Genomic DNA, 14,650 nt, shown 5'->3' with positions numbered 1-14,650 from the left:
GTCAGGAGGTGTATGCTTCAGCTGCCAACACACCTGTGCCTCTTCCTTGCCACCCCTCATCCCCCAAAGCACATTTCCTTGCTTTCTCTGGAGCTGAAATGTTGAAGACCCAATATTTTGTCTCCTTTCACAAATCCCCCAAAAGGACTTGGTAGGGGAGTTCCGGCCTCCTCCACAGCTGTCCTGGGATCCTTAGCAATAAAGCACTTTATTTTCACATATTGTTTGATATAGGATTTGGGGCCTGGCAGAATGGAGGTCAGGCTTCCATTGGCTGGGTTTGCGACCACCAAGGCAACAGCCGGCTCCTCTCCTTTTCTGGAAGCAACAACCTTAGGACTCCCTGAGTTATCCCTGCTCACACTCAGAAAGGGCCTCCTTTGAGCCTGCCTAGGAGCTGGCTAGATCTCAGAGGCACAGAACTCCAAATCTACGAGACACTGGTAAGCACCACTTATTTCACAGGGAAGTGGCGCCAGCCTAAAGTGAGAGGCGCACCCGTGCTCTCCCTTAACCTGGACGCTTATCAGACACCCTACCATCATCCCTGACATGTTGGGGAAGGGCAGAGTTATGTGAGGATATGTCTTAGTCTGGGTCTAAACCACAGTCTAAACGTTAGATTGAGGCAAAGAGAATATTCGTGTGTCAGGAGCAGGAGCTCAGGTTATCAGGCCACAGCCAGGTTCAACCCTTTTCTCTTCCCTAAGAAGTCAGCCTAATCCTAGGCCTTGGGATGCTCCGACAGCAGTGATGAGGGGTTTTGTGTTTTGTTGTTTTGTTTTTGTTTTTTGGAAATAGGGTCTTACTGTGTAGCCCCGACTGTCCTGGAACTCTGTAGATCGGGTTGGCCTTGAACTCACAGAGCTATGCCTGCCTCTGCCTCCTGAGTATGAAAGGCATGCGCTACCACTACCCAGCTGGGTTTTTAAAACATCTCTTTTGTCTACACATTGAAGTAACTTACTAACTTTGCACCAGCTCGAATGGATTCAAGAGGTAGAGCTATTGGACTGTCATGTTCTAATAAAAATCTCCTCTGGAGGACCAAGGGTGAATCCACTAACCCTTCAGGGAGATCAGAGTCCACCATGGAGGTTAGTGCTGTTGGTCATTTAAGAGCCTGAAGGGGCTGGAGGGCAGGATGTACCTTGGGCTGAGAGGACCACCTCCCACCCCATGGTCCTTCTGCAGGAAGGTGTGGCTTCCAGGCCTGGAAATGCTGGGAGCAGGTTCAGGGGAAACAGGGGTGTAGAGCAGGGGAAAATATAGGTGGTTAGGAGAGCACTTGGGCCTACATATTGAGACTCAGTCCCCACTTCCCACCCCGTGAAAAAACCCAAAACAATAGGGCATCTCAGTGGTGAAGCACCTGCCTAGCACGTATGAACCCTGGACCCAAGCCCCAAGAAGAAATACACATGCACAGAGCACTGGCTGGTTTGCCCAGGCTGGTCTCCCTGAGCTCAAGTGCTCTTCCCCTCCAGCCTCTGCATAGCTGGGACTACAGACATGGACTGCTACCTTCTGTTCCTTTTAATCATGTTTTAGCAGAAACTTAAAAAACAAAAACAAAAAAAAAAACCAACAACAACAGAAACATCCAGAACGTGCCCCACGATAATCACTGTCAGTTCAACTCCTTTCTAGGAGAAATTCTATCTTGGTACTTAAACATCATCAAAATGTAATCAATACCTACTGGTTGCCTGTTGGACTCTAAATGCCACACTAAATTGCTGCCACATCAAGCCCCAGGTGAGAGAAACTAAAGAAAGAAAAGTTTGCTGGGAGTCTTGCGGGGGGAGTAGCAGATCAGCCATGAAATAGTGTTTATTCAAGCTATGCAAAGGGAAAGAAACCCTGTGCAGGTGGCAACAGGCTGAAGGGACACCTGTGCCGGAGCAACAGGCCCCCGGTGGAGGGGGGTCACTGCACCTCTGAAAGGGACGGTTTAAGAGTGGCTAGGGTCAGATCCAGAAGGCCTTGAAATCAGAGAAGGCCCTTCCTCTTCAGCTTAGCCTCGCCTTTCTGACTCAGCCAGCTGGGCACCCAAGCAAGAATGCTAGCCCTGTGAATGCTGCCACTGTGTAGCCCCAGCCACCTACATAGTTTTGTCCCCCCTTCCCTCTGCTTTGCTTCAGGTAGGACCCTAGGCACAGATGGCAAGGTGTTTTGAAGCTTCCGGACACACCAAAGGCTTTTCTGCTGCTTTGTTTCCCCTGTTGCAGGTAGATTTGAAGTGCTTCTGAAAATGCAACCCTGAGCCCAGAGTGATCCGTACACGAAAAGGCAAATGTGTGGGCCCCACATCTGCAGTTAAGAAGTTAAAAAAAAAAAAAAAAATCTCTATAGAGGCAAAGCCTGGGATTCTGTATTGAACAGGTTCCCCCAGGTGACTCCTTAGGTGCAATTTGAACTAAACCAGTATGTGATAGCATCAGGGCTTTTAAAGCACTAAGTCTCAGGGGCTGAAAACATTCTAGGCCTAGGTTAGATTGTACAGAGGAACGAAGCTTCCAGGACTAAGCCTAGGCTAGCAGACAGAGGCAGTAATCTTCTGAGACCGGTAAATAATAGTTCCTTTTACAGGTTTTTGTTTTGTTTATTTATTTTGGGTTTGGTTTCTTGAGACAGGGTTTCTCTGCGTTGCCTTGGCTGTCCCGGAACTCACTCTGGAGACCAGGCTGGCATTGAAAGTTATCTTCCTGCCTCTGCCTCCTGAGTGCTGGGACTAAAGGTATGTGCCACCACTGTCTGGCCCATATTATCAGTTTTAAGGGAAAACACCTGAGGTGGTTTGTAAGTACAGAAGTCAGTAGACATTAGCTGTTGCCTCAGGCAGTCTTAACTTAGTTTTTTATTTTTTTATTAATTTATTCTTGTTACATCTCAATAGTTATCCCATCCCTTGTATCCTCCCATTCTTCCCTCCCTCCCATTTTCCCCTTATTCCCCTCACCTATGACTGTGCCTGAGGGGGATTACCTCCCCCTGTATATGCTCATAGGGTAACTTATTTAGTTTTTAAAGACAGGGTTCCCTTTGGTAACTAGCTCAGACTAACCTGGTATTTACTCTCTACATAGACCTTTCTGAGACCAGTACGGCTGAGCTTGCGATCCTGCCTCCGCCTTCTGAGAACCTCGACTATCACGCCCACTACATACCTTGGATGGTCTCAGAAGGTACCTGTTAGACCCATTTTAGACTATTTCACCTACCTGGCTAGGAAGTGAAATATTCATCATTCAAAACAAGTCCATAATTTTATTTTTCACCATGGGCATCTTGATAATATCAGATGGTTACCTGGAATGTCACCAGTGACACAGCAGTGGTTGACAGGGGCTATGAGGAAGCATGTCACCTGACAGGCACATGGTGCTCTGGGCTTTACTGTGGTCTCTTCACACCTCTCTGGAACTGAGGCGGCCAGGCTCCAGGTCGTTGGGTTCTGTCAGGAAGGGCTTGTTGATTTAAGGTGGAGTCTAAGGTCTCTTTCATAAACTGTCTTTTGTTTTGTTTTAGTTTTTCGAGATAGGGTTTCTCTGTGTAGCCTTGGCCATCCTGGACTCACTTTGTAGACCAGGCTGGCCTCGAACTCACAGCGATCTGCCCGCCTCTGCCTCCCGAGTGCTGGGATTAAAGGCGTGTGCCACCACGCCCAGCTTTTGTTTTTCAAAACAGCATTTCTCTGTGTAGCCTTGGCTATCCTGGACTCACTTTGTAGACCAGACTGGTCTCAAACTCACAATGACCCACCTGCCTCTGTCTCCCAAGCCAATCTTCTGTTTTTCACTATAAAATTATGCCAACTCATGTAGGATTCACTTGCAGGCCTCACCACTGCCTAGTGAAATGGGAGATGAGTAATTGTCTTAACAGGATGCTGATTCATGCTGCGGGGTGGGGAGTGGGGGCAGGAAGCTGGGGCAGGCTGGGCTAGGAGTAACTGGTTGCCTGCTCAGAAGTGCAATTTTCCTGCCACATGGAACTCACTAGAGACAGCTCTTGGCCTGGAGTGCAGTACACTTGTATTTCGAAAAGAAAAAGGACACGGCTTTCTTCCTCTTTTGCAGGATGGAACTGGAACTTTTTTTTTTTTTTTTTGAGACTGGATTTCTCTGTATAGCTTTGGCTGTCCTGGACTCACTTTGTATACCTGGCTGGCCTTGAACTCACATTGATTCACCTGCCTCTGCCTTCTGAATGCTAGGACCCCACCCAGCAAGGCCTGGAACTTTCTACTCCATGAGGTATGGGTACTTAACATACTGGAGATGCAGCCATTGGCTTCTCTGTGAGGATGAACATGGCTAGGAGGTAGATGCAAGCTTAGTACCAGCTCAGTGATTAAGGTCTGCACTCCAACTGCCAGCCATACTCAGTACTGGCTGTTGGATTTGGGCTCCTGACCTAAGAAGCAAATATGTTAACATCTTAGAAGGATCATTTGTCTGCATTCAAGAGGCTCAGGCAGCTGAGTTCAAGGCCAGCCTGGGTTATATAGCAAGATCCTTCCTCAAAACCCAAAACTGAATCCAGGATTAAGTTTTGTGAAATGAATGATAGCGCATGCCGCAGAGATTTATGGGCCATGAAGGTAGACTGCCGTGCCTAGGACACAGGAGTGACGCCACACCATCTTCCATCTCACTACACAACCTGTGTGGACTGTACCTGTGGTCATGCCCGCAGAGCCCAGGACCCACCTCCACCAGCTTGGTGCCCAGCTTGTTCTTTGAGTGCTTCCTGTCCTGCTGCCATCCACAGCCACACTTGTGCTTTTTTTTCCTGTGTATGGGTATTTTGCCTGTGTGTATGACTATGGTGACCACATGCAGAGGCCAGAAGAAGGCATTAGATCCCTTGAAAATGGACTGACAGAGATGGTAGAGCTGACACGTGGGTGCTAGAAATTAAAACCACTTCTCTGCAAGAGCAGATAGTATTCTTAACCACTGAGCCATTTCTCCAGTGCCAGTCTCACATAGCCCAGGCTAGCCTTGGCCCCAAATGTCACCAGGAATGGCCCTGAGCCCCTAACCCTTCCACATCCAGTTTATGGTATTAATTACAGGAGTATACTACAGTGCCCAGCCCTTTGTGTCTTAATTACCTACATTTAGCCAGAACAAAGCTTTTTTTTTTCTTTTTCCTGAGACAAGGTTTCTTGGTGTAGCGTTGGCTGTCCTAGACTCACTTTCTAGACCAGGCTGGCCTCAAACTCACAACAATCTGCTTCCCTCTGCCTCCCTCGTGCTGGGATTAGAGGCATGTGCCACCACTCCTGGCAAGAACAAAGCTTTTGAACCCCTTGTATGTTTAAATTCAAAACATTTAAGAACTCCAGGCTTGGGCCGGGCATTGGTGCATGCCTTTAATCCGAGCACTCGGGAGGCAGAGGCAGGCAGATCGCTATGAGTTCGAGGCCAGCCTGGTCTACAAAGCGAGTCCAGGACAGCCAAGGCTACATATAGAAACCCTGTCTCAAAAACAAAACAAGAACTCCAGGCTCCCAGTCAACACAGATGATAAGAATTACATGCTTTTAAAATTGTGTTTATTTAGCGTATGTACACATAAAAGAGAATTCACCCTCGGATCCCACCCAGCAGAAACCATGCACAAACCCAAGGTACACGTGGAAGGGAGGCCTGGCCCCAAGTTAGCATCTGGGACGCTGCAATCCTGTGAGTCACAGACCCATTGTGACAGGGCTGGACTGAAGTGTCAAACAGTCGGAACCCCTGGTGCAGGCCCTAAAACAAGCGTGCGCCATAGCCAAAGGTCTGTTTGATGCCCTCAAAGTAGTACCGCTGCCAGCCTTGCCGCGTCCGCTCTTCCTCAGGAGCAGGGATGCCGCGGCCTTCCATGCACAGCTCTGTCTCTCCATTCTTGTCAATAAAGGTCAAGGTGATGGTAGCAAAGTGCCCTATGGGAAGGGGGTTTTCAGATCCAGAGTTTCTGGACAAGCTTAACCCAGGGGATAACAGTGTTGGGGGACCATGGCAGCAAGCATTACTTACCCTCTGGCCACGACTTAAACCTCCACTTCATAGCAATGTGTTTCTCAGGGACCTGGAATAATGACGGGGCTTAGCCTACTGAGGTACCACAGTGCACCCAACCCCAGCAAGTCACCTGCCTCGGTATGTGTGATTGTGTTACCTGCCAGAAAATTCCAATTCCAGCACCATTTTGAAAACTATCACCAGATGTCTTAAGTTTTACCCATGAAATTGAGAAACATTTCTAATCTAAGCAACAGAGGTGACAGCCTACAAAGAGACAAGAATCACTCACCAGGTCAGTAAACTCCCCAGTGACGTTGCCATCGACCATGTGAAACTTCCCACCTCGGTCTGCTTCTAAGGCCGCGGGAGCATGAGTGAAAGCCTGGACCAGCTGCAAGGAAACAGTAAGCAAAAGATGCACTCTCAATGGGATGCAGAGCACACGCCTATACCTCGACCCTTCCTGGGAAGTCACTCTGCCCAGGAAGGTTTTGGCCTTCATGTTCCGGTCCACTATAGTAGCTTGGACTGCAGTAAAGTTCTGACTCCATGATGCTATCACTCCAGACACATACTTTCTCTCTCCTTTTTTCCGCCCAGTGTTACATATTCAACTTGGGGCCTTGTACATAGTAAGTGCTGTACCACTGAGGCACACCCACCCCGCATCCATTCTTCTTCTTCTTTTTTTTCCGAGACAGGGTTTCTCTGTGTAGCCTTGGCTGTCCTGGACTCCCTTTGAAGACCAGGCTGGCCTTGAACTCACAGAAATCCACCTGCCTCTGCCTCTGCAGTGCTGAGATTAAAGGCGTGCGCAACCCAGCCCATTCATTCTAAAAAAAAAAAAGGCAGCGACTCCCACTAACATGACAAAAAAAGTGTGTGCATGTGTCTGTGTGTGTGAGAGAGAGAAAGAGAGAGAGAGACACAGAGAGAGAGAGAATCCCCTCCACCCCTGCTGGTGTCAAGAGGCCTTGCAATTCCACTCATCAGCATAGCCCTGCAGGCCCACTCACCTCCTGGGTGGTAAACACTCTATAGAGCTCCTCTGGTGACGTCAGGAAAGTTTCTCTAAGGGTGATCTTACAAGTGGGGATTTTGACACCAACAGGTTTGGCCTGGCTTTTTGAAGGAGCAGACTTAGCCTGTGAAAGGGGTGACTTAGGTGAAATCTCAATCAACACAGCTGCAGGGACAGCTCACCCATCTCATAAAAGCCGGAAGCTCCAAAGCTCATTATTTAACAGGGTTAAATGGGATCCGTGCACACAGTTCAGGCAGGGGAGGGCTGTCTGGAGCAGGGAGTGCTCCTGACTGCTGAGCCACGTCTTCTGCCCCTAGGAAGCCTTGTGTCCTCAGTACCAAACCCAACAGACAGAGGATGGCGGTGTTCAGAGACTTCAGAGCTCGGTGAGACTCTTACAGATCTACCCTGAAGTAACTGGCTGGGGAGCTGAGGGTGAGCTAAGAAGTGGAGAGGACGATCCCACACACACACAAGGCCTGGGACTCACCCCCACTACAAGAAAGGAAAGGAGGAAAAAGAGACATAAAGAACAGAAGGACGAAGACAGAAATGGAAAGAAAAGAAAGGGAGAGAGAAAGAGGCAAATGGGGGGGAGAAGAAGGCAGCAGCAGGCTGGGCAGCTCTGCTCAGGGCTGACAACAGCAAGCAGGCTCTGAACCAAGGCCTGAGTCCCAACCACCAGCATCCACCTCCACAAACAGCGTCCTAGTGGGTAAAGGTAGATAATTAAGGCTGGATGAGCTCCTTAGCATCACAGGAGCAATGTCAATGCAGCTTGAAAGGACGCTGAGGGTAGCCGGCTGGCATTGATACAAGCCAAAGTCACACTCCGATGTTCCTGATGGCCTCTCTCTGCTCTAAGGGTTTACTACCAACCAATAAAGAACAGGACGAAGACGGGAGAGATGACTCAGATGGCTCAGCGGTTAAGAGCACTGTCTGCTCTTCCAGAGGTCCTGAGTTCAATTCCTGGCAACCAAATGGTGGCTCACAACCATCTATAATGAGATCTGGTGTCCTCTTCTGGCATGCAGGTGTACATGCAGATAGAGTACTCATATACACAAAATAAACAAAAAAAAAAAAAAAGAAAGAACACTTCCTGCAAAGCTTTGATTCCCAGCATGCACACTACAGGAGGGTGGGGGGACGGGTTGTTACAACAGCTTGCGACACCAGATCGGATACTTTTTCTGGCTTTCAAGGGTACTTGGTGAACAGATAGACAAGCACATACAAATAAATATGCAAGACTAAAACTACACTGGGTTCAACACTGATAGCAAACTACACATTGTGGTCTTTCTAAAACATACACAAACAGGTTGCTCTGGGTTTGGAGTCAGGGACAGAGAATAGCTGATGTGGCACATGGAAGCAGTCACTCATCTCCCTCTGCGGATGGCCTGCCCCATCACCTGGGAACACTGCTTACCTTGCACACCTCAGTTTTTAGTGCTGGCTGGCCAACTGGGTCTACTGACTCTCCATTCACCGTGGGCAAGATCATGCCCTGGGTGAACTCTGAAAAGACAAAAACCCATTTATTTCTTAGTAGCAGACACAGGACATAAGACACACACAGCTGACCTAAGGCAGAATTAAGGCGAAGCCTTCATTCTTAGACCTTGGTGTATCACAGAATACAGCAGCTTTATCTTAAAAAGTTTAGCCCCTGATGAAATTGGAAGCATTAGAACTTTTTTTAAAAATTTATTTATTATGTATACAGCGCTCTGCCTGCATGTACACCTGCAAGTAAGAAGAGGGCACCATATCTCATTATAGATGGTTGTGAGCCACCATGCGGTTGCTGGGAATTGAACTCAGGACCTCTGGAAGAGCAGTCAGTGCTCTTAACCTCTGAGCCGTCTCTCCAGCCCACATTACAACTTCTTTAGTTCCCTTCTTCTATATAAGACTTTCTAGTCAACATGCCAACACCAGGATCAGAAGGATTTGGCAGAGATGCCCCCAACCATCAACTTCCTGGAGGAGGACCAGTGAGAGTCCAGGATTATTCTCAAATAGTCTTTAGACCAGAGCTTATCTGACATAAGTCTCAAATGTAATTTAAAATTTCCACTAGCCACGTTAAAAAGTTCATTTAGAAGGTGACTTTCATTAGTACATAGGTTTATTAGTACACCTAATCTTACTATCTAATATTATTCTACCTATCCTTTCAATGGCTAGTAATCTTAAAAGTTTTTTTTTTTCAAGACAGGGTTTCTCTGTGTAACCCTGGCTGTCCTGGACTCCCTTTGTAGACCAGGGTGGCCTCAAACTCAGAGATTCACCTGCTTCTGCCTGGGATTAAAGGCATGTGCCGCCACACCTGGCTACTGAGATATTTCACACTGGCTTTTTTGGGCAAGGCCTTCAAAATCCACTGGGTAGTTCATGCTTACAGCACATTTCACTTGGGCCAGTCACATTTCAAGATCTTAACAGCCAACACTATTAGACAACACAGCACAAGATCTTTCTCTAATTCAGAGCTTTTAGGTTAACTTCAAAAGTGAACGCCCCCCCCCCCACTCGTCCCATCATTATCTTTACTTGCTGTCGGGGAGGCCAGTCCAGGCCCTCAGGCAGCGTCAGCTCTTAAGGAATACCTGTCTTGAGGGTGCTGATGTAGATTCCCACTGCTTCCCTTAGAAGTTTCACCCCTTCCTCCTTCATTAAGGCCAGGAGATTTGTGTCCGGCTCGTCTTTGGCAAGGCTCACACTAATCTGAATGAGAGATCACAGCAGGTGATAAACGCTTTAAGGGCACCATCATGAATGAGGGGGCCGAGCAATTAAACTGCTGCCACCTCCAAAGGAAAGGCCAGAACTGGCCCATTGGAACAACCCCCACCAACCTTCCTTCCCAGCTCCTTTCTGCAGGGCAGATGGCTAACGTTACAAGCCATTTCCCCAGCCAAAGCAGAGATGCTGAAGCCTACAAGTTGCTCTGCAAGTTCCCAATGGCACCACAGAGTGAGAAATGCTCCTGCAGCCTGGACTGCTAATGGTGGAGACGAACTGCTTTTCACATATGACACTCCAGTTAGGGGGGACTCAGGAAGCACAAACCTCCACTTCATCCACGTTGTTTTCATCAGACAAATTGGGGATTTCCACATGTCCTTTGTATTGCACTCCTGACTTAGAGGTACCTGCCAAAAGCAATGCAGTTCCATTAGCCTCTTTCTTTGGAGGGCAGGGGAGGTCCTGGCAGGGTACGGCCCCTCTTAGGCTTTTTTTGACCCTCCATTCTAAGCTGCCCCTTTATTCAAAGAGAATGCCGCATGCCAAAAGCAATCAACAGCACCCCTAACTTTCCTCACCCTACTATTGGAAAGATATCATGAGTTACTGTAGTGTGGCACTGGAAGCCACACAAACTGGGCAGTTGCTCAGCTCTCCCAGAGCCTGTCTGGGTAGCCAGTAGCATTGGTTGTTAGAACCCTTGTTCTGAAAATAAGCATTTATCCAATGTGAGAAGAATTTGATTGTGGCAATTTCACATGTTTCTGTTTGAGTTCATCGTTGAGAGGCAAGAAGCAAACACAGAAAACTATAAAAGTGGAAAGAGATGCACAGGAACAAACAGATGCTCACATCTCAATGTCAAGTAATATGCCATTGGTCTGTGAGAACCCTGCCACCTCAGAACCTCCTTTTCATGGTCTCACAAGAGACCTCAAGCTGCAACCCTGTATCGCCCAAAACACAAAGAAATTTCAAGCTTCTTTAAAAAAAAACAAAAAAACAAAACAGGAGCTGGAAAGATGGCTCAGAGGTTAAAAGCACTGTCCGAGTCAGGCGGTGGTGGCACACACCTTTAGTCCCAGCACTTGGGAGGCAGAGGCAGGCGGATCTCTGTGAGTTCGAGGCCAGTCTGGTCTACAAAGCAAGTCCAGGGTAGCCAAGGCTACACAGAGAGACCCTGTCTTGAAAAACCTTTTTTAAAAAGCACTGTCTGTTCTTCTAAAGGTCCTGAGTTCAATTTCAAGCAATACATGGTGGCTCACAACCACCTATGATGCGATCTGGTGCCTGCCCTCTTCTGGTGTACAGGTACACATGTGGGCAGAATACTGTATAAATAAATAAATCTTAAAAACAAAATAAAACAAACCCACCGGGTTGGAGAGATGGCTCAGAAGTTAAAAGCACTGGTTGCTCTTTCAGACGTCCTGAAATCAACTCCCAGCAACCACTTAGTGGCTCACAACCATCTAAAATGAGATCTGGTGCCCTCTTCTGGCCTGCAGGCATACATGCAGGCAGAACAATGTATAAATAATAAATGAATCTTAAAAAACAAACAAACAACAAATCATCTCAATTACAGCATCGTTATCACATGTATAAAACTCTGGCACACCTTTAATCGTAGCACTAGGGAGGCAGAGGCAGGTGGATCTCTGAGTTTGAGGACAGCCTGGTCTACAAAACAAGTCTAGGACAGCAAGGGTTACACAGAGAAACCTTCTCCCCAAAAAAACCAAAACCAAAACTCTGGCACAATTCCTAGATCCTTTATTTTAATTACGTGTGTATGTGTGTGGGGTGGGGGTGGGGGCGCAGGGCCAGAGGCACCAGATCCTCCTGAAGTCAGAGTTATGAACGGGTGTGACCTGCATGGTGTGTGTGCTGGGAACTGAACTCCATCCTCTCCACCCCAATTTCCTTGTTTTAAAAATATGTCACTAATGACATTTTTGGATGGTGGATTTCTCTCCCTTTCCCCCTAGACGTCACAGCCATTTTCCTACCTCAGCTTCCCAAGTGGTGAGATTGTAAGTAAGTATCATAACATCTGATGGGCCCTGTAGTTCTAATGCTATCCTCTATAAACTCTGTGGTTTTTAATTGAATGACTGTTACAGTATGCTAATTTTTAGAGATGCATGCTAACCATAACAAATTGACTCATCATCCCGAGGCCTCAGTTTCTCAGAGCGTTATATAAAAGGAGACTGGGCAAAATAGAGCTCCTTCCAGGCCACAATACTTCAGATAGACTGAAAAAAAAAAACAAAGATTATAGACAGATCTGTGTACTTTCATCTTCTTTGCTATTCATTTGGGAAATATTCCAAATAGCACAATTTTTTCCCTAAGGCTATTACAGAAAGGACATTAACTTAGGAGATGGTGAAACAGCCCTACATTGTGTTTACGATGAGCTTTGACAGTATAGCAGTCTAAGACTTGCACTGGAGTTAGAAAGTGATTGAAACTGAAAGAAAACAAAAACCCCCTCCCTCTTAAATCATTCATAAGATAATTACCAAGTAAAGTAGTCTGAGAATCTTATCACTTTATGAATCCTGACACAGAACAAGGTTCAAACATAGTGTGTCCTGCCAGGCATGGTAGTGCATGCCTTTAATCACAGCACTTGGGAAGTAGAGACAAGAGGATTCCTGCGTTCCAGAACAGCCAGGATTACACAGAGAAACCCTGACATACCACCACCACCACCACCACCACCACCAGAAGATAGTGTGCTCTTTCACTTCACTGGTGGGAAGTGAGGAAACTAGGTGCAAATAAATGCATTTGGTCCCACGGCAGCACCCAATGCTGTTCTCCTCCAATGCAACGCAATACCATCTCCTTTCAGGAGATCGTCACTGCTCAAACCTAAGTGTAGGAGCAGTGGAAATGGAGCTCACCTCTTCTCTGGCAGCCTGGCTGATCCTTACCTGTCCAGTTTAGTTTGATGGACCACTCATAAAAGAAGATAAGTTTGCCTTTTCTGTTGTTAATGGACGCCTCTCCATCAAGCTTGCTCACTTCCGTCACCTCACACTTGCCCTCTTCATTTTCTACTCGAACAGCAAGGAACAGAGTTTTCAGCTTTTCCGTGGACCAATTTGAAGCATCCCTCTCTGTCCTGCAAAAGAGAAGCAAACGTAAGGGTGGCCGCTCAAGGAGAGGGCACATAGTTTCACACAGCAAGTGAGGGCAAGTGAGTGCAAGGAAGTGGAGCAGTAACACCACCACCTTCTCAATTCTACCCCAGTACGTGTACACACACACACACACACGCCCCACTTTTAGGAAGCCAAGAGGTTGGTACGTTGTGGACAAAGACAGGTGCTACACAAACTAATGTTAAGTTGCTGTTTCTGGTCTCAGGAGGATGATCCTTGATGTTGACATGGCGCCCCCATTTGGCCAAGAGGAAAGCTGTGACCCTATGCTAAAGCCAGGAGAGTAAAGGACAGCAAGCATTTCAATAAGAGCCCCAGTAAATAAAATATAAAAATAGTAATACTAACAATGCTGGCCTCATTAGCAGTCTCCTGGCCGTCTTATTCAGACCCTGTCACAAATGCCCTACAGATGCTAGCTCCTCTACACAGTGTCACCAAGTCCACAGGAAAAACATCAAGTACTGTGTTAAAAGCAGACAGATTGAGAAAAGAGGGTGAAAAAAAAAATCCTCTGCCTTCTACTAAAGCTATTTAAAAGGGGGGGGGGGCAGCAACTGAGTGAAACAAAATAACATCGTGAGTAAAGTTCAGTGGCGCTCCAAATAACATTGTTTCTAGATTTCATAAAGATGAGGAAGCTTCTAAGAAAGCTAGGCTGTAAAAAAATCAGGACTGCCCGGCAACCTGGGGTTACAACAGAACTTAAACAGTTCCGGGTGAGAGACTGCATCGCGTTCAGCATCCGAAGCTGCAGACGCCCTGCAGATCTCGTTCCAAAGCTTCTCCCGCAGGGCCGAGCCAGTAGTCCCCTATGACTTTTACTTCCACTGTAACCCGCAAAATAGCAACTACCGCGTCTGAGGCTCGAGACTTCCTTAGCTCTCTCCCAACACAATCGGCAGGGGTTTGGATCTCAAGGACGCCTGCGGCCACGTGTAGGAAGCCGGGCTCAGGCTGGATGCAGCAACTAGGGCGCTCTGTTCTCTTCGCTCTGAAATTCCTCCTTGGGGACTCAGCGGTCCATGTCGAACCCCTCGCCCCTAACACCGCGATGGTGGGGTGGCGAGGGATGGAAAGGACCCCAGCTACAGGAAGGACTCACGCCTAATCCCAGGGCGCGGTTGCTTGGGTCCCAATTCTGTACACGCCAAGGTCCCAGGCACCCCTAAACCATAGCCTGCTAACAGTGCTCCTGCGGCCTGTCTTGCTGGCCCTTACCAGTGCCAGTTGTTGACGTTGGTGGCGTCCGCCCGCTCCTCCACGATCCAGCGTGGGTCTCCCTCACCCCACTTGGCCATCAGCTCACTTATCGCACTGCTACCAGCTCCCAAGCAGCCGCAGCCACAGCCTCAGGACCGCTCGGTCCCAGCCGCCTAGCAGCGCCTGGAAACTACTAGAAGCGGCAGCAGCACCTCCTGGCTTGCTTTTCCCTCCACCCCCCCTCCCCACCTTAACTTCCGGCTCCTCCTACCGGGTACTTCCGTTCCAGCTTGTCGAACTGTAGGTTCCGTGACTTCTGGAGTTCCTTCAAACTCTCTCAGTTTATCTTAAAAGGTCTCTAAGTCTAGGCCCTCAAACTCCCAATCCTCACCGGTAGGGACACAAAATTTTCGTCTCATTGTTTCCTTGCGCCCTAAAACGACTCTGCTGAGCCTGATGGGAGT

General features: G+C 47.9%; 1 protein-coding gene across 2 annotated transcripts; it reads right to left on the bottom strand.

The window, feature by feature from the left end:
• Positions 1–5,549: 5,549 nt before the first annotated feature.
• Ahsa1 (activator of HSP90 ATPase activity 1) lies at positions 5,550–14,617 on the bottom strand. 2 transcript variants are annotated; one of them, XM_051149718.1, is made up of 9 exons: positions 14,458–14,617; positions 12,753–12,943; positions 10,129–10,211; positions 9,666–9,783; positions 8,483–8,571; positions 7,037–7,165; positions 6,310–6,411; positions 6,033–6,084; positions 5,550–5,938 (listed from the first exon to the last, which is right to left on the bottom strand). In XM_051149718.1, exons 4-9 carry the CDS (start codon positions 9,730–9,732, stop codon positions 5,766–5,768), a joined length of 612 nt encoding a protein of 203 aa, XP_051005675.1. In that variant the 5' UTR covers positions 9,733–9,783; positions 10,129–10,211; positions 12,753–12,943; positions 14,458–14,617; the 3' UTR covers positions 5,550–5,765. The 2 variants fall into 2 exon arrangements, with proteins under 2 accessions (XP_051005675.1, XP_051005674.1); XM_051149717.1 differs by lacking the exon at positions 14,458–14,617 and adding an exon at positions 14,205–14,433.
• Positions 14,618–14,650: the final 33 nt, after the last annotated feature.

The sequence above is a fragment of the Acomys russatus genome, chromosome 1 (genome assembly GCF_903995435.1).
Source record: "Acomys russatus chromosome 1, mAcoRus1.1, whole genome shotgun sequence".
In the NCBI taxonomy this organism is placed as follows: Eukaryota; Metazoa; Chordata; class Mammalia; order Rodentia; family Muridae; genus Acomys; species Acomys russatus.
The sequence above is the reverse complement of the archived record's forward strand: the minus strand, read 5'-3'. Positions and strand labels throughout refer to the sequence as shown.